The 18,348-nt window shown below is 36.1% G+C and overlaps 1 protein-coding gene across 3 annotated transcripts in view; it reads right to left on the bottom strand.

The window, feature by feature from the left end:
* Positions 1-18,348, bottom strand: part of YTHDC2 (YTH N6-methyladenosine RNA binding protein C2) — a 36,644-nt gene that overhangs the window by 12,110 nt on the left and 6,186 nt on the right. For 2 of the 3 annotated variants that reach the window (XM_061369127.1, XM_061369128.1), the window contains exons 4-23: positions 18,014-18,213; positions 17,302-17,468; positions 13,828-13,930; positions 12,446-12,602; positions 10,761-10,868; positions 9,535-9,683; positions 9,016-9,151; positions 8,545-8,671; positions 7,464-7,529; positions 6,350-6,528; positions 6,097-6,193; positions 5,925-6,012; positions 5,741-5,821; positions 4,739-4,821; positions 3,604-3,709; positions 3,309-3,428; positions 2,722-2,994; positions 2,085-2,211; positions 1,369-1,574; positions 633-828 (exon numbers count right to left, since the gene is read on the bottom strand). In XM_061369127.1, the coding sequence (XP_061225111.1) occupies positions 633-828; positions 1,369-1,574; positions 2,085-2,211; positions 2,722-2,994; positions 3,309-3,428; positions 3,604-3,709; positions 4,739-4,821; positions 5,741-5,821; positions 5,925-6,012; positions 6,097-6,193; positions 6,350-6,528; positions 7,464-7,529; positions 8,545-8,671; positions 9,016-9,151; positions 9,535-9,683; positions 10,761-10,868; positions 12,446-12,602; positions 13,828-13,930; positions 17,302-17,468; positions 18,014-18,213 (2,769 nt within the window). The remainder of the gene's footprint in view (positions 1-632; positions 829-1,368; positions 1,575-2,084; positions 2,212-2,721; positions 2,995-3,308; positions 3,429-3,603; positions 3,710-4,738; positions 4,822-5,740; positions 5,822-5,924; positions 6,013-6,096; positions 6,194-6,349; positions 6,529-7,463; positions 7,530-8,544; positions 8,672-9,015; positions 9,152-9,534; positions 9,684-10,760; positions 10,869-12,445; positions 12,603-13,827; positions 13,931-17,301; positions 17,469-18,013; positions 18,214-18,348) is intronic. The other variant, XM_061369130.1, reaches the window with a different exon arrangement.

Here is an 18,348-nt window from a genome sequence, read left to right as displayed (position 1 = left end):
AAAGCTTCAAAAATAACTTGGGACTCTGATTCAAGTTACTATTTCTAGACAACTGAAGCAGCATGGATTATTTTTGCTTCTATTCCTACAGCACTCTACTTAAATTTTAACAAAGGAAGTTTTTATATACTCCCTATTACTTCTAGGTAATAGTATAGTTAGTTGTCATTAAAAATTACCACTAGAAAATTATCTTTAAAATGCGTATTTCTGCCAGAAGTAAAATGAATATTTACTATATTGACAGTTTCCACATTATTATTCAGTTTGAACAATGTGGTTTAAAATATCAAATAAACTAGTCTGCAGAAAAAACCCATACATACTACACTTTTCAACATTACTTTTGTCATTAAACATTTTATTTCCATTTTTTATTCCACTACAAACTGTACTGTAATTTCAGAAGCTCCACAGCTGTGTAATTTATGAATATAAATCTACAAGGATTCACAAAACTGAGACATCTATTACAGAACTTGCAAACTATTCTTGCACAGCTACAGGTATGATAGCTCTGTCATTTTAAGAATTTGGTAATATATGTATTAACTATTCTTGAAAAATAAGCCTTCCATATCAGACGCTAATATACAACAACTGAAACATTTCAAATCCAAACTCCGCTATACCTTGAAAGGATGAAGGCGCCTGCAAAGCATTACTTGGCAATCTAGCTGGTCCACAGAAAAGTGACACAGTGATGGGTGTTACAACAGAGCAGCATCTGATATTTGCTATCCTATGAGCTCTTGTCATTTCATCAAATATAACCCAGTCTGTAGGGAGTGCCTGAATGGCTGCAGCTTGCCCATTTGCAGGCGGAATCTGTGCAAGAGCAAATAAGGCTACATTATTGTACCATCTATTTGCAACTAAAATAAATCTAACATATTTCACATTTTATACACATAGAAATAAATATATATTTATATGCACATAATCTCACACAAATTAAAAAAAGTGAGAGAGAATTCAACCAGAGTCACAGATTGCTCTTCCTCCTTGAAACAAAATGTTTTGCTTTAAGAAAAGGATCTAAAATCAGTTTCAGAGGAGAACTTATTCTGCTAGTATGAGCAAGGACTGTTTACATCTTCAATAAAAGTTTTGCAATTATATTTTTTTTTTTACTGTTCTCTCATTGTGTCTCGAACAACAAAAAATATTTTGATGAAATAATGTTGGAAAAATAAACCAATTCCAATTCTTTATTTTTCAACTGCCAGGAAGAACAATTTTTAAAAATGTAGTGTTTAATGCACATGCTGCTTTTAAAGTACTGACAATTATGAAGAGACATTTCTAAAATGTTCAATAGGGGACAGTGTTCTTTTTTATGGACTATAAATCCAAAACTGATTTTACCTTTTCATAATGAGGCTGACTAAGAACAGATGTAGGATGAAATCGCACTTTCTTCTCCTTTGGTCCAGTCAAAACCAGGCTTTCTCTGTCTACATGAACTAGATTGGGATACATCCCAGCCACTAAGGCAGCTTTAACTACAGCCCAGTTTTCAGAGTTAGTATTAACATCTCTGATATCAGCTCCTCCCCTGGCTCTAACAAAACCTGAAGAAAGAAGAGGATAAAAAATTGTCGTATTTGCTTGCATTTAAGATCTTTTTTGCTTCTCAAAACGATTTTGACATGAAGAAAACAAAACAAACAAACAAAAAAAAAAAACTTACAAATTTGCTGACTTAACAGCACCAAGAAGAAATCATTATACTGAAATCATTTGTGATAAGGGATTTTATACTAACATAAAATACAACTAATTTTACAACACAAAGACATTTCCTACAGAAATAATATAATAGAATGTAAAAATCCAAGGAAACATATGTCACACTGAAAGCCAGTGGCATGTGGAACAATCAGAGCACTTTCAATTAGATCAACTGGTCCCCAGCCACACTTCCTCACTCTAGCATCTGCATGAAGATGTACTGGTCTGTTTCAAATTAAGGAAAGAAAATGACACCAATGAACACTGTTTTTGTTACAAGCTGTATAGTCTTGTACTAGGTATACACTTGACTCCAAAATTATGTTGAAGTTTGTTTCAAACCCATTTACCTGAAGCTCTAAGCTGGCCAAGTAACTGAGTTCTCATTCCTACAATGATTTCCATTGTGGCTTGAGACAAGAAGTTCTTTTCACAGAAGGCTCTCTCCCAGCCATCACTGCGCGCCTTCTGCCATGCCTATAAAGAATATTTTACATTTGAATATTAATTTCACCAGATAAAATGGAAAACAAAAAGAAAAAAAGAGAAATTTACATCAATAAAATGAAGACAAAACCAATCAGAAAGAAAGGAAGTTTATCAAACCAGAATTTTGGTTTTCTGGTTTAGTACTTTGTTCTCTCTACCCATTCCTCAAATTAACATAATGATCATTACGTGATTGTAAAATCATTATATTATTATCAAGATAATTATTTTAAGTTATCAGTCAATGTAGCAGGATATACAGTGGCACCTTGTTGGAACAGTTAGAATTTAACCAGGTTTGGAAATATAAACAAAAAATCTGATAAAAACTGTTCCCTCACTAATTTATGAGTCCAACATAGAGGAAAACCACTAGGCAAAACCAGTTTCTTCTCTATGGACTTAATCAATCATTCTACATGCAACTTGACTGGTACATCATTTACACTGATACGTGATCTACTGTGATTAATACTCTTTCTGAAAATGAAATAATACCTGGAAAGCCCTGAGAAGCGCCATATGGTCACTAAATGTTCCTGCAGTAAAACACTTTCTACACAGCATGGCTGCACGCTTCTGAGAGGCCAGTGCGGGTAGGACAAAAGGGTCTCGATATGCAAGAGTGCAAGCAATAGTAAGAATAGGATCCAGGCACTTCAAAACAACAGCACATAACACCATTTTACCAAGGTGTGGCTCTACTGGTAATTCAGTGAGATGATAGCCAAGTTCAGTGAGAGATTCCCAAGGGTCCATGGCATCTATTGTCTGTGTAGTTATAAAAAAAGGGGGGCGGGGGTAAGTGGACAAAATTTACAATAAACACAAAGTATGTGGATACTGGACATTAACTAAGAAAGCAACTCAAACCCGTAACAGTTGAGATGAGATTTTTAAGCATTCTCTTCCCTTAACATGGAGAAATACATCCACACACATAAAATTAGACAACACAAAAGACTCAAAGCATCCTTAAGTGTTTACACAACAGTCTCAGTACAAACAAACTCAGTAAGGTATGCTGCCACACCACAAATATAAAATCAAATACAATTCCCATCTAAAATTATTATTCAGCTGACCTTCAGTATTTGCACAGCATTTCTCACAATTAAAGCTGGTGGAGGATCAGGAGCTTTCATAAGAAAGTCAACAATTGGACAATTAATTGGAGCCAGTAGTTTTGTGTGCAAACAAAGCTCCTGCAAGTTAAAAGGCAAAAAAAAAGATTAAGACTGGGCAAGAGAAAACCCCAAACCAAATTAAACCAAAAACCACACACACACACACAAAAAAAGACATACACTTTTTCTGTGTTAACAGTATGGTTTGATGATAATACATTTTTAAAGTTATAATCTGTAACTGAACATGCACCTGAAGTGGCACTCTTAGAAGTTCTGGAGTCTGAAATTCCAACATACTCTGAAATCGAAGCCTGCTGAAGAGACGAAAACAGACTCCCGGCCGACAGCGCCCAGCCCTTGAAAACAAAATACAGGAAGTTGTGGCAAATCAGACATTCAAAATACCCCCCAAAAAACACCACACACATCCACAAACTTAGAATGCAAGTGTAGAAGCAGGTCTAAGAAACAGCTAGTTTTGTCATTAAGTGTTAAGTCCCACACAGGAGGCGAGAGCTTTGTAGTACATGGATTATTTCTGATAGTATAGTGAAATACACATACGTATCTCCATTAGATTTTTGCCCCAATACTGAAAGATTTGGAGAAATGAAAGTAAGATCTATCTAAAAATAAAGGGACATGGGTTTTTGATAACCTAAGATCAACCCAAATTTCAACTGCCCTTTGCTATAAGGAATACAAGTAATAAATTTAATTTCTTCCTCTTCACATGGCCCAAACAGTTCAAAGTTAAAGGCAGTCAAAGGAAGAACAAAGACCAAACAACTTGTGAGTGAAGGGACTGCAACAGCAAATACTCATTCACACTCAAATTCCTGCAAGTTAATGCCAATATAGTATCACCAAATGTAGGTATTTGCTGGTACATAACCCCTCAGCCCTCCCACAGTCTTGGGAAGGAATATGATAAAGGCCCGATAAACCATGAAGAATTTGCAGAAGGTGAATAAGGAATCAGTGCTCAATGTCTCTAACACAGCAGTAAGGAACATCTGTTAAAGACTATCAATAGGCAGCCTATTGCCCACAGGTGAATTGTGAAAAACCTTCTTGGACACTGTGGCTGAGGGGGCCACATGCTAGAAAGAGGAAGGAGAACAAGTTCACGAGGGAAAAACAACTTAGATTTAATGTAAACTTTAGGAAATTCTTGAGTGTCACTTTTCTATAATTTGGAAAATTACTCCAAGGAAACATATGCTGACCCTCACTCTTCTGAAGAAAATTAGTATTGGCCATTATCCAACACAATACTGGACTAGGTGAACATTACCCAATTGCTATTACATTGTGTATTTTATTCTTAACATACAAGATGGTGGATATCTGCAAAACAAAATTCAGTATGAAGCATTCATTACCTGCCTTTTCTCTGGATAGCACTGGCCTTTGAAATCCACACCATTTTCAGCATTGTAACACAGTTCAGTGCATCAAAAGACTTCTATAAAAACAAAGCAAGGAACATAAAACCAAGACTGACTAGGGTACATGAAATAAACTATCTAGATCATCAACAGAAGCTCCTTAAATAAAAATAATACTAAGAACCATGAGCTTCTGGCACAAAGGCATGTTCTAAAGTACTTAATTTCAAGTGAATTTATGCTACCTCCTTTGCAGTATCTTTGTAGAAACTGCTACACAGTTTTCTAAATTAAAGTTTTCTAGTCAATAGGCAGCTGTAAGTCAACAAAAGACATGGGTTGTGTTCTGTGGTATCACAAACCAAGCAAAACCATGGTATCATATTAAATAAAGTTTTCCTCTTTGTCTGACTTGAAAATTACACCCTTATTTTCCTACATTTGATGTAAAATTACAAAAAAACTAAATTGTATTACCAATAAAAAGTTCAAATATCTGGTTTGAGTGTCTCCTAGGAAATCTGCTTTTATTTCCTAACTCATATAAAAGGTCTCACTATGCTATCTCATTTTTCTTAACATTTAATTAGGGAATAGGCACTCAACATATCAAAAACAATGCTTAAAAACAATGCATTAGATTTGTGTTAGACAGATACAGTTACAGCACAAAGGGAAGTCCTAGTGTTCTCCAAGTCTCAGGAACCTGAGATGGTGGTCTACACTGATTGACTTGTTATAAAAAAAATATAAAAATACTATATTCATATATATATATATGTAAAAACATGTAGCTATATCAACCTGCAATAGCTTTTACAGGGGTTTTAAACAGCTAGCTATTTACAATACTGGTAACAAACAGATGTCAAAACATCAGTGAATTTTGTCATTTGACATGCACTACCTCTCAGCCTACTACGTAGGCTCCCCAAAACTTACATATTATGAACACAAGGATATAGATTTCCCAAAATAAGCGTAAGCGAATCATACCTCTTTCACCTTCCCTGAGTCAATAACAAATACAACATCATTGACTGTTATGCTGGTTTCTGCAATATTAGTGGAAAGAATCTGCAATTAAGAAAAAAAAAAAAGCCTATAGTAGCTGTAATAGCTGGAAAAGCAATGACAAAATAGATCAACATAGTATCTCACAAAGTCCTCAGATACTTGCTATTTTGCGGATGCCAGAAGGTGGACTTTTAAGCACTTTCTTCTGATCCAAAGTCTGCATATTTGAATGAAGCATGAAAACTTGGTATCTAATGCAAGACAAAGAACATATTTTAAGGATTTTTAAAAGAGACAGTATAAACTCAAGACAACCATAAAATTAGAGGTTCTACCTGTGAGCATTATCAGCAAATCTTTTGTCATCAAAAAGAATACGGTCCCTCAGGCTAACTATCTCATCATATCCAGGAAGAAATATTAAAATCGCTCCTAAAAAAGAAGTTAGTTTGCAGATATAATATATGTCATCACTATATATACTAGGCACTTGGAAGGTTTTACCTATTCCAAATTACTGAAAAAAGAGTACAATTCATCAGAAACTGAATCCACAGTGATTTACTGGGAGTGTGTGTATGTAAGTACCAGCATCACAACTACTACAGATGTTATAAAGTAAGTGCATAATCAGGTCCAGATCCACTTTTTCATCATCAAAACTGTGATGATACGCCTTCAATAGTTCTCTGTCCTCTGCATCCAGGTCACTACCACTTGTTTGGACCAGGGAACTTTCATCCAGATTTCCAGATTCCACTGACGCACTAAAATACACAAATACATAGGCCAGAGTCAAGGTTGTTTGCTTCAGGTTTGCATTCACCCATCAACTCGAATTTAGATCAACAAGACTACTCATCTTGAATTTTAATTTTAAAGTGTAGGAGAACAGCATCTCCACAAAACTATTGCCATTCACTGACTTAAGTGTTAACTTAGCAAAGCATGCAACTTCAGTTTTTAGTGTTAGCTTTATTATACTTTATTGAGACACAAACATAAGCAATTGTGACAGAACTCAAGGTAGAAAGACACCATCTGTTAATCTGTTAAGGGAAAACTATTTAAAAGAAATGTATTTTCCAAAAACTTCACTAGCATAACAATTAAACAGGTATTCCACTAACATAAACCATGAACTACATTAAGAGAAATTATAATAATACAGGGCTCTACACACTGAAACTACTGTAGCTGTAAATTAACCAAAAACCAGTTCTTGAATGGCCATGTTACTCATATAAAGTTTTTTTAATACGCTCTCATGTTTCGACAATATCCAATGCATTTGTTTCCAGAATAAGCACCTGAAATTACAATGGTATATGGTATAAAATGGCCATGTCCTCTATATATTTATTTCAGTTACTATAATTACACCCTGACTAGATATACAATAATGACAGGAATACCATTATTAAGGTGATAAGTACTAATAATATAAAAAATTCTACACCACTAGAACTATATTTACCCAAGGAGTCATGCAAACATAATCACTATGATACTGAATACAAACTTTTTCTTCCATAAATATATTTTTGAAATATTCCTATTCTCAAACAGATCTTGCTATTTAGGCCAGATTTTAAAGCATAAAAAGATAAAATCTGTTCCAACTGAACAATGATAGAACCTAATCTAAGAGCATTAAAACTTGTATTTTTTCAGCAGCTTCTGCAAATTAGTTATAGCTTACCTGTAGGACTCTAAAAGGTCAACAACCTCAGTCTGCCCAAAGTGTTTAGCCCAGTCCAAAGCCATCCTGAAAAGAGTTACATAAAAATCTGTTATTTTCTCACTTCATGTGTATGAATAGCATGTTACATGAGAAGAAAACTGACTCTGCACTTCTCTATCAGTTTCTGCATTAATGTTTCATCAGTGTTGTTATTGCTGGATCTGCAACTTCTCATTTTAAAGTGCATGAACAGGTGTAGTAGCAATACGACTTCAGGTAACCACAAGAAGAAAATCCCAGTTTTATATAGAAGTACCCTCAAACATGCAGAAAGAAAGGAGGAGGAAGAATGTGCCTTTCCTTCAAACAACACACACCAATGTGACGGGATGAGCCATGCCTTTTTGCAGTACCCTTTACTGGCTCCTTCAAATCAACCTGAGAAGTCACATCCCCTTTCTCTCAAAAAGACACAAAAATATTAGGCTTTTTCATGTCTTAACAGTTGTCCCCCTCACAATGCAGTTCACTGTTTTCCTTTTAAATTACATTCTTCAGGAAATTTTTCACATATCATACCTCTGGAATCCTAATTCTTATCTTTCCATACTACAATTATTTAGTATAGTTCTCTGTTTATATGAAGAGACAAAAATCTGAATTTTTACACATTCACACATATTTTTTGCATGGTACAACATACTTACAGATATAACAAAGATCTCTGCACATGTAAGACATTATTTTTAAATTCAATATAGGTTACTCTCTTAAAATAAAATTGCCAAACATTTTAGATCTGATTTAATCAATACAGAGAGAAAGATTCCCATTTTTCTTCTAACCAGTGCGTCAAATCAGACTCAATGAAACCAAGAGAGTATATCCCATATTGAGACTGTTTAATTAAGAACTGAATTTAGCATTTATGGAAAATAATGTGATAACTACAAGTCAGAAATTGTTTAAGACTGTCAAAATACATTAGTGCTTATAGTAGTCAGATAAATCAGCAAATTAGCTTAGATTATATAGAAAGTTGTTTCCCCTTTGTATCTTGACAAATAAATCTGTCTTTCAGTTTATCTGTTTGTTTTACCAGCCATTGGATGATTTGCAGTGGATACTTGCTCCCATACTTATCAGTTGTTCCACTTGACTCAGAAAGCCTCTCCCTGAGGCAATCATTAGCGTAGTTGCGCTGGTTTCACTGTGCCTATAATCAACTGAGAAGTACAACAAACATCAGCAAACCTAATACAAACATTATTTTTCCAGCAACAGGTAGTATAAAAATTATTTTCAAAATCCACCCCGAAGAAAATGTTTCCTCACTTTATCCCACTAGTCAGTTCATGTGAATTTAACACTATTTCAGAAACATGTCAATACTTCAAAACAAGTATCTACAAACCTCATTAATTTTGCTAACCCTATTAATTTTTTTCAATACACACCAGAATTCAAAAGATAACATTTGAAATTTCAGACATAGTAGCCACAGAAATAAAAGCCATTTTGTGGTGTGGGGTTCTGGGGTTTTTTTAATGCAATAAGATGAAAAACTTACCACTGACATTTTCAGTTAAAATGAGGTGGAACACCTGAGCAAAGGAATCAACATCTTTATTCAACCAGATATCAGAAAGACAAGAATCCATTTCTTTTATTAGCCATGGCTCAAGGCAATTCACATCTTTCTCAGCCTGAGAAAAAACAACATTGAAAGATGAATCTCCTCATAGAGCGATCTTTATCCTCATATATTAGACACAAAGAATTTGAACAGTGAGTTTTCGAAGTAACAACCAGGAATACAGCATTCAAATATCAGTGAAAGCGTTTATTGTATCATATGCAAGTACCTTAAACAATGGCAGTCTAGCCATCTGATCTGAACAAAAGCTATGTACAACCATCATAACTGAAAAGCACACGTTAGCTAGGACCATCACGCTAATAAATTAAAAAATGTTAATATCATTCTAGACACACAAAAGGAGTAACACCTTTAGAAAACAGTTTTTATATGGCTAGTAGTAATACAATGCAGATTTAAATATCTCTTCCAACAAAAGCAAAAACTTACCAGTTGATTAAATACTGTGTCACCACCATCATCCAACAAATTATACTCCTCAGTTGCACTTGGGACAGGTCTTTGCCTTTGAGATTCCACTTTGCTATTATTTTCCTGAGCAGAGCACCACTCAGTAAGATTGCTTTGCTGTTTCTCCTCTAGAATGCATAAAGTCTTGTTGTTTGGTTTTGGTTGGGTGTGGGGTTTTTTTAAGTTTTAGTAATTTTTATTATTCATTGTTTTCAGATACAAAAAACATTTATATCAAGTCACAAAGTTACCTATTCAATCTCCTTTTATTTAATCTAGAATTCTGTCATCAGTCTAAGACTCCATGATTAAGGGCACCTGAAGTGCACCACTGCAAACATCTGTACAAGAACAGTGCAAAAAACACTATTTGGGTGCCTAACCCCTAACTCTCCAGTATTCCAATGTAGTGCATTCAAATGAGCTTCCTAAGTAAATATCTTCTATGCCATGCTCAGTTCAGATCTTTCTCCAGAAGTGAAATACCAAAGAGAAGTTGCTCCTGCACAAAACAACTAACCTTTATGTACAAGTAGAAAAAACAGTAGAGGACGTCAGCGTGCCTCAACTGAATTTTTCTCCACACAGTTAGTACTATATGGTATAGATTTGGGGTTTGCCCACACCTTTTTTTTTTTTTTAATACAGACTACGATCATTACTTTCAGTTGTCAGGAAAATGTCTCAAATAATATATATACTTAACCAACTGCAAACCAACTACATTAAATTCACGTGTGTTAATGCTTCTGGGGATAGCTATTGAATACATCCACATCTCAAGAATGCAATGAAAACATTCCTAATGAGAACCACATCTGTGCAAGACGTACAACATCTTGCCCTCTTTAATGGCTGCACTTCAATTTTCACCCAAAAGTCAGCACATAGTATCTTCTGCTTCTACAGTTTTCATGTGGGCAAAGTCCCCAGTTATACGCAATTCAACTCCTTAATAATGAGGAAAAATTTAAAAGTTATCAACTGAAAGCAAATAGAATGTAACCACTGAAAGTGAAAAACTTTCCTTTTGAAGTTGCATAATCTACTTCAATAATGTAGACACTGGGAACTTAAAGATACTTGCTGTCATCTAACCATGTGTCATTTAATATTTTGACTGTGAAATTTTAACAGAGAATAATTCTATTTATTTGTTCAATCAGTGAGACTCATTGCCAAACCTAATAATTAAGTCCACCAACCTTGCTGCTTCTCTTTTTTGTACTTTACCATCCCTTTGTTTGTATACCCAGTGCTTCGTAAAATGTCCTCCAAAAACATCTCTTTAACTTCAAAAGACCTTCCTTGTACTGAAAGCATAAATAATTCATACAGTATTAATAAATGTAATGTAAGAGTATCTTCACTGGAGTTTATTTTCTTAAAATTCTGGGCCACAAAACAACATTTAAAAGGGAAACATCAGCTGCGTACTTTATCACTGATCAATTCTATTAAGTGTTATAGCAAGAAATGCTCATAAGATTGACAGTTATTAATAGAAATTTTATCAAAATGAGAAACAGAGAATAACCACTTTTGTTTAGGGTTACAAAAAAAGAATTCACTGTGTAAAACTGCCACCTGAATTACTGTATCTAACAATACAGCTTTAGTGTGAGATCCCACAGACAGACTGGCACCTTTGTATTAAACTACTTTATTTCATAAGGAGTGTATGAGGAGATGGGACCTCTCTGTTTCCTCAGTCACCTCAGCCAAATTTGGTGCTCTTGACTAAATACTTCCTGATGAATAAGACATTCCAGTGGTGTTTATCTTCTAATAATTCACCCTGATTTCTTTTTCAATATCACTGTTTGCTAGAGCTTACTTATGGACATTAAAGGATTCTTTTTTACAGGAAGAATTAAAATCCCTAGATTCTGATTTGTTGTCTGTTAACAAACATTTGCCATAGCTGAGTTTAAAACACCCAGGACTTTTTTTTCAGAAAAAAAACAAGCTACAGTTCACATACTTGTAGAAGCTGTCAGAGAGGAAGTCTTCCAACACTGATCACAAACTCTGTGTACCACAGGAGCCCACAACTACAAAATGCTGTTTTCTGTGGTCAGGATTTTGTCAGCTATATTGTTGAAGGAGGATCAAACCTTTTTCATTACATTAACAAAGTACCTAAACCCTCTTCTAATTCTTAATTCTCAAGATTGGAAAAGGGAAACTATCTTTTCAGTTGTGATTAGCCTGTGAAGACTACTATGTGATAACAACATAACCACTGAGGTAAACTGGAGAGATTGCCATCAGAATTTCCTAAATAAACATATGAACAAATCAATAGAACCTACAAAAAGAGTAAACCGGAAAACCGCACAACAATTATAACTGAGATTTCCCTTCTCCAAGGAAAAATGTGGAAAACATTAAAATTGTGTAATTTCTTTGTCTACAAGCCTTATTTTACTAGGCAGAAATACAGAACTGGGAACTAGAAAGAAACACTTCAATCTTCAAAAAACCCCACCAGACTTCTTTTTCAGGAACATTCACTAAAATGAACAGATTGTTTGTAGAGAAGATTCTAAAGAAAGTGATCCTATCCATGTCCTGAGCCTGCTGAACTTCTTAAAAAAGGCTGACATGCAGACAGTCTAATGGACTGTTTTGAAAAGAAAGCATTTCTCTTAAAACCTTCTTCTCAAAACAGTTACACTTTGACATCATCCTTAAAAAAGAAGAGGACTGCAAGGTGCCAGAGAAGGTCAACCATGCAGAAAATCTGTAAGCCAGGAGGGTGAAGAGGAATAAAAAAAGGGAACATAAATCTGTGTTCCCTTACTCAGATTGGTTTACTACAGTTTAATAAGATCTCTAAGTCCTAGGGCAGGTATATTCAGATTTAAGAGTTTACATAAATACTTACTGTGTATTACTGGGCAACTTCCAAAATACCTAATAAAGAGATTTGCATCTAGAGCAGCACTAGAAATGATTAGTTTCAAATTAGTGTGCTTTTGCAACACATCTCTCAGTTTTATTAACAAGAAGTCACTGAACCTATCCCTCTCATGTACTTCATCCTATAACAAAAGGGGAAAATAAAACAGAAAACAAAAAACAAATAGCAGGTAAACATCACAGATCCAAAATAATAACTTTTTAGAAATATGAACTTTTTTAAAAAACTAAAATACATAATTTGCCAGCACATTATAGACGCATTAAAATGTGTAAGTCTTGTTTAAGTGAGAATTTAAAAAAAAATATCCAGAAGTAAAACAATATTTCAAGAGGTTTTACAAAGACACCAGAGCAGACTGCACTGGTAATGCACAAGCCACACACACCTTGATGTCAGAGGTTAAAGTGAATTTCTGAAACTTTTCAAACTCTTGTATTTTAATTTCATTTTCAAGAGAATAATACAAACCCAAATCCTGCACATCTTATTTTAGCAAATTCTTGCTTCATAATTGATGAACAGTTAAACAAATGTATGATACCACATAATCAGGAAAAAAGTTAAATTGCTTCAATCCATTAAGTCATGCACAAAGCTTATCATCAGTTAAGGCACATGACTGATTAATCATCTCTGCTGGTGTGTTCTGTTTTGGTTTATATTATGAACTTACAAAGCAGGATACAAGCACAACATTTTAGGCTGAAGAAAATAATGTATAAATCATTCTTATACTTTTTCTATTTAGTTTAACAGACAAGCACTTAAAATTATGAATTTTTCTATCTTCAGCAGGGAAGAACTTGTGGTAAATGTTCTGGTTCCACTCATCTATCAAACTCCACAATAGAAATATGTACATACATATATGTAATCAAATGCACTTACATACTTAGCTCAAAATTAATGACTCATTATCTTAAAAACATCTGCACAAACAAACAGACTGCAAACCTGATATTGCTAAAACAAGTACACAATACAAGAAATTCTCATAAACTTACACTGAATCATATATCTACATTAGCCTCCCTAGGGCTTTTCTGCTTTCTGACAGAGGCAGTTCAGAAAAAAAAACTTTTAAGAGCTCTGTCCTCCAAAACTGCATGATGATTCCAAAATTAAATATTGGCATGGATTTAAATACTTTTACACCCCCCCCAATTAAAAAAAATCAAAAATGTACATGCTACAATAAGGATTCAGTAAGGCTCCAATGTTAATTCAGATTGTAAACAAAAACACCTTATATGCTCAGCAAATTAATAAAGCAAGCTCTCACCTTCCAACTAACAAGTAACACATACTGCAAGAGCGCACATGAAATACAACAGGATTCTTACCACAATAACATGTGTCACAGTTGATAGAGTGCTGTCTCCTGCCATCAGTGTGCGAAGTAGTACGCCATTAGTGCAAAACGTTAACAGTGTCTTTGGAGAAACCCTATTGAACAGTTCAAAACGATTCTTCAGTTTCCTGCACCATTTAAATGTGGCTAGCTTTCCACCACTTACTGAAAATTAAAGGATTTAATAGCTGCTCACCAGAAGCAGAATTACAGTTCTCACCAAAGAATCCATGCAGACTATTTCTTTTAAACTATGCCTATTCCCAGACAGTGCCTAAGCAACCTTGGTGCTTGCGCTCCAAAACTTCAGACAATGGATTTACTAACAAAGTGAGATTTAAACTTATATAAATAAATAAGCAAGTGAAACAGAACCTTGAGAACCTCTGCATGTTGTTTAATCTAATGGAAAATTCAGTATGGACTGCATTGGAGAAACAGGTTCCAGTTCTTCAGCATATGCTTGGATAGTCTTTTATTTCCCTCTGTGTGGTGGGTTGACCCTGGCTGTACACCAGGAGCCCACCAAAGCTTCTCTATCACTCCCCCTCCTCAACTAGACAGAGGAGAAAAATTACCAAAGGCTTGTGAGTCAAGATAAGGACAGGGAGAGATCATTTATCAGTTACCATCGTGGGCAAAACAGACCTGACTTGGGGAAATGACTTTAATTTATTACCAATCGAATCACAGCAGCATAATGAAAAGTAAAACCAAGTATTTCCGCCACACCTCCTGTCTTCCTGGGCTTTACTCCCAGATTCTCTACCTCCTCCCGTGCAGTGGCACAGGGGGACACAGAATGGGGCTTGCAGCCAGCTCATCACACATTGTCTCATCCCCCTGAGAGTCCTCCTCAGGGGGAGGACTCTCTCCTGGTTTCCAGCTGTGACAGAGTTACTTTTCCTCCTAGTAGCTGGCACAGTGCTGTTGTCGCTTCAGTCTGAGAACAATGCCAGTAACATACTGATGTTTTAACTGTTGCTCAGTAGCGTCTACCCCGATCAAGGATTTTTCAGTCTCTCATGCTCTGCCAGTGAGGAGGGGCACGGGAAGCCAGGAGGAAGCAGACACAGGACCCCTGACATAAATGAGCCAAAGGCGTATTCCTTACCACAGCACATCATGCCAGTAGGGACAGATCGCTGCTTGGGTTGGGTATCAGTCAGTGGGTACTGAGCAGTTGTACTGTGCCTCACTTGTTTTTCCAGAATTTTATTTTTAGTCTCTTTTTGCTCCCTATTGTTAATTACTGTATTTACCTTGCTTCAATCAATAAACAGTTTTTATCTCAACCCTCAGGTTTTACCTTCTCCCAATTGTTCTCTCCATCCCACCTGGTGTGGAATCAGTGGAGTAAGTGAGTGACTGCTTGGTATTCAGGTGGCACCTGGGGTTAAACCACAACAACTCCTCACACTCTTCCCCTTCTCCAGCGTGGGATCCCTCTCACACGAGGCAGTCCTCTATGAACTTCTCCAACATGAGTCCCTCCAATGTGCTTCAGTTCTTCAGTCACTGCTCCAACATTGGTTCCTGCAGGATCACAAGTCCTGCAGCAAACCTCCCTAGTGCAGGCTCCTCCTTCCGTGGTGCCATGGGTCCCACCAGGACCCTGCTCCAGCAGAAGCTTCCCGTGGGATAACAGCCTCCTTCAGGCATCCTCCTGCTCCAGTGTTGGGTCCTCCATGGGCTGTGAGTGGAATGTGCTCCACCATGGACCTTCCTGGGCTACAGGGGCACAACCTACCTCACGATGGGCTGCACTATTGGCTGCAGTGGAACCTCTGCTCTGGTGCCTGGAGCACCTCCTTCCCTCCTCCTGCACTGATCTGGGTGTCTGCAGAGCTGTTTCTGCCATGTGTTCTCACTCTTCTATCCAGCTGTAATTGCACAGTTTGGTTGGGTTTTTCTGTGGTGTGTTTCACCCCCCTTCTCAAATACATTACCCCAGAAGTGCCACCACTGTCACTGACAGGCTTGTCTTTGGCCAGCAATGGGTCTTCCTTGAAGCCAACTGGCATTGGTTTGGTTGGCCATGGAGGAAACTTCTAGCAGCTTCTCGTAAGCAGACAGACCCCTTCTACCAAAACCCTGCCAGGCAAACCCAATACACTGCACGTGACTGAACCACAAAGAAATCAGCTGATTCTTTCCAAACGCTTTTCCAAGAATTTCAAAACCTTAAAAAGCCACTATTCTAGTACCTGTGGCAGAGTCAGCTGTGCAAGTAAAACTAGCAACTGCCATTATTTTCTCCAGCACTGCCATCTTAAGTACCAACAAGTTGCTCTGTAGTGTACTCTACAGCTCTTTTCCTGAAGATGCGAGTTCCTAGTCATTATGTGCGTATTTGTTTCCAAGTTTGAAATTCATCCCTCCTTTTCTTTACCCATCTCTACTCTTCTCTCTTCTTCAGTAGCCTTCTAGAAATCATCATTGTAAATACCTCCAGCCCACATCTTTTTTGCCCAAAGCTGAAAATACTGCCATCTCTCCTTTTTTATTTTTCTCTTGAGTTTAATCTGTTGATTCTTCTTAAGCAGGATTTTCTGCACTGCTCCCAGTAATTCTTCCATTTTAATTTGACCTATACTTTGTTCTGCTTCAGCCAGCACCATACTTCCACGTATTAACCACCCACTTTATTTGCAATTCATCTTTACTAGGTCTTTTAATCCCTTAATAAGCCTTGCAAGCTTTTAGCACATATTCAAATTCTTCTTTAACTTGGTTTTGTTGTTCGAGTGCACTAATTTTCATTAGCTACGTGATATCTTCATCCATGCAAGCAACAGCTATACCTTTTTCTATCTTCTCACTCACAGGTCAACTGCTGCTCATTCCTGGAAATCCTGCTACCTTCACAGTTCACAGAATGTAGAAACTGCACACAACCTTCAGAGTTTCATCAATTCCTGCTCTCCTTTAGGAACAAACTCCTCAGGTGACTTAGAAATCTCTACTTTTGTGTCACTTCATGCTTTAAACATCAAAGCTGAAACAGAGTAAAATTTACCCAAACTATGCTGGTAAATAATGCTCAATATTAAAATGTTGCTTTTTTTTCCTTTTTACGTCCCCTATGAACTTTCATTACACAGCATTCATTATAGCACAGCGGTCTTCCTATCTGTTGTTAAACCTGCAGAACTTCTGGATCAATATCTATTAAGTTGGCAGAAAAAGAGAGGAAAATGTAGACTTGATCTGAAAATAAGACAAGGAATTCCACACAACACCCAGAAAGAAATCAAGACAAAGCACCTGCAATTCACTTAAAGATGACTACAAGAGCTTGCAAAACACAGGACAAACACTGTCCTTCTCACTCTTAAATATTCCATGACCTGAAATAACATAATCTACCTATACTTGCTATGCTGTATCCCAAATACATTGTGATTTAAATGTACACAAGACTAAAGATACCAACATAAGATCAACTGACTTTAAGAAGTAGTACCTGCTTTCTAATCGTATCTGATAACCAATTGTCTGGCCAATCTTTTCTCTTCTTTCCGCTGCCACTCTTTCAGCCACAGCAACTGCTGCCAAGCGTCTTGGCTGAGTGCAAAATATACGGCAAGGAGTTCCAGTTTTGTAACAGTCATCAAGAAGGAACTGAGGTATCTGTAAAGAAGTGGTTAAAATTTACTTTTTAGTTTGATAAAGTCAGCTTGTTTACCACAGTGAAACAGCTGAACTGCATCTCAATATTACACGGGTAGCAAAAGAATTCACTATAGAATTATCATTGCAAATGTACTTGAAAAAAAATTTCTGATTTTAAGTTTAATCTGTTAAAAGGTTACAAAAGTTGTGCAAAAGCTTTCCTCTCCTGCTTCAGAAAAAATCTATTAAAAAAAAAAAGTTTTAACACAATAGTATTCTACTCTAGACATTAAGAGCAGAACTAGCTTTGGAAGGAAAAGAGCTAAGGAAAATCATAGCTACCTTTCTTTCAGTATTTTAATGAAAACCTAGTATTTAACAGTGCTTTTAGTACACATCTGCTGGCATAGTATTTCAAAAGCAAGAAAATGAATTAGAACACAAGACTTTCACCTACACAGCAAAACTAGCATGAAGAAATCCCGTTTTACAGAAGTATTATAAAATTTGCATTAGCTTTGTATAAATACTGTTATCTTTGTTATTTCATTAAAGAAACATACTTGAGTAGTTTTTCCTGATCCAGTCTCTCCTACAATCAAAACAACTTTATTGTCCTTTATTATTTTGACAATTTCTTCCTGTTTTTCAAAAACTGGTAGGGATTGCCTGAAGGAATCAAATTCCGATTCCCCTCTTTTCAGTGGAATCTGGGGTACACCACTATTAAGTCGTCCACTTGTCTTGTTCCCGTCTCTGTTTTCTGTAAGAGAAGTTATCAATTTACTTAGATACAAAAAGTCACTAAAAACCTGCTTTCAAACAGTCCATAAAAATGAATATTCCTGATTTTATATACACACCTACGGATGAAATGACAAACCTATCACACATTTAA

Source organism: Neopsephotus bourkii, unplaced genomic scaffold (genome assembly GCF_033783945.1).
Source record: "Neopsephotus bourkii isolate Nb327-2 ecotype Australia unplaced genomic scaffold, CSIRO-AGI_Nbou_v1 NB_1476, whole genome shotgun sequence".
Lineage (NCBI taxonomy): Eukaryota > Metazoa > Chordata > Aves > Psittaciformes > Psittacidae > Neopsephotus > Neopsephotus bourkii.
The sequence above is the reverse complement of the archived record's forward strand: the minus strand, read 5'-3'. Positions and strand labels throughout refer to the sequence as shown.